This window comes from Mandrillus leucophaeus, unplaced genomic scaffold, assembly GCF_000951045.1.
Source record: "Mandrillus leucophaeus isolate KB7577 unplaced genomic scaffold, Mleu.le_1.0 Scaffold51, whole genome shotgun sequence".
In the NCBI taxonomy this organism is placed as follows: Eukaryota; Metazoa; Chordata; class Mammalia; order Primates; family Cercopithecidae; genus Mandrillus; species Mandrillus leucophaeus.
In genome coordinates, this window is record NW_012105475.1 from 6,339,498 (window position 1) to 6,340,058 (window position 561).

The 561-nt window shown below is 44.2% G+C and overlaps 1 protein-coding gene across 1 annotated transcript in view; it reads left to right on the forward strand.

Moving 5' to 3' along the window:
* The window catches only part of GREB1L (growth regulation by estrogen in breast cancer-like), a 177,248-nt gene that overhangs the window by 83,922 nt on the left and 92,765 nt on the right, over positions 1 to 561 (forward strand). Inside the window, exon 8 of the mRNA XM_011996346.1 lies at positions 291 to 407. Coding sequence (XP_011851736.1) covers positions 291 to 407 — 117 coding nt within the window. The remainder of the gene's footprint in view (positions 1 to 290; positions 408 to 561) is intronic.

A 561-nucleotide genomic window follows, 5' to 3' on the forward strand; every position in this document is an offset into this window, starting at 1 on the left:
TGTAGCTGACCAAAGTACAGGATTCGAAGTTGTCTCATCTCCAAAGACTTCACTGAAAGTGATTCCAGAAGATCTCTTGGGGTCCTAGGAAACTGTTTCTAAGTGATGTTTAATTTTAATGAAGCTCTTCCTCTGACAGTTGCAGTTGGTTTTATGTAACTGGACTGGGTCCTATCCATGAGGTTTCTTGGAATTCTAGAGTGTGAGGTCTATCAGATGGTTCCAGCATCCCAGAAAGCAGGGTCCTGCCCAGCCTCTGTTCTGAGCACTCCTCTCCTTGTGTTCTACAGATGCTGCTAATGGAAACAGTAGCCATGGAGGGAAGGGCAGTGCATCCAGCTCCACTCCAGCCCACACAGGGAATTACTCTTTGTCACCAAGACCTAGCTATGCATCAGGAGACCAAGGTACCATACCTGTCATAGAGTTTTGTAATAATGCACTTACCTGGGATTAGAAGTGCTCCAGATTTTGTAATGAATTAGCTGGCAACATACTCTGGAGTTTTTTCTCAGCTCGTCATACAACGTTTTGAAAGTTTGTAATTGGTGTGAACAGTAA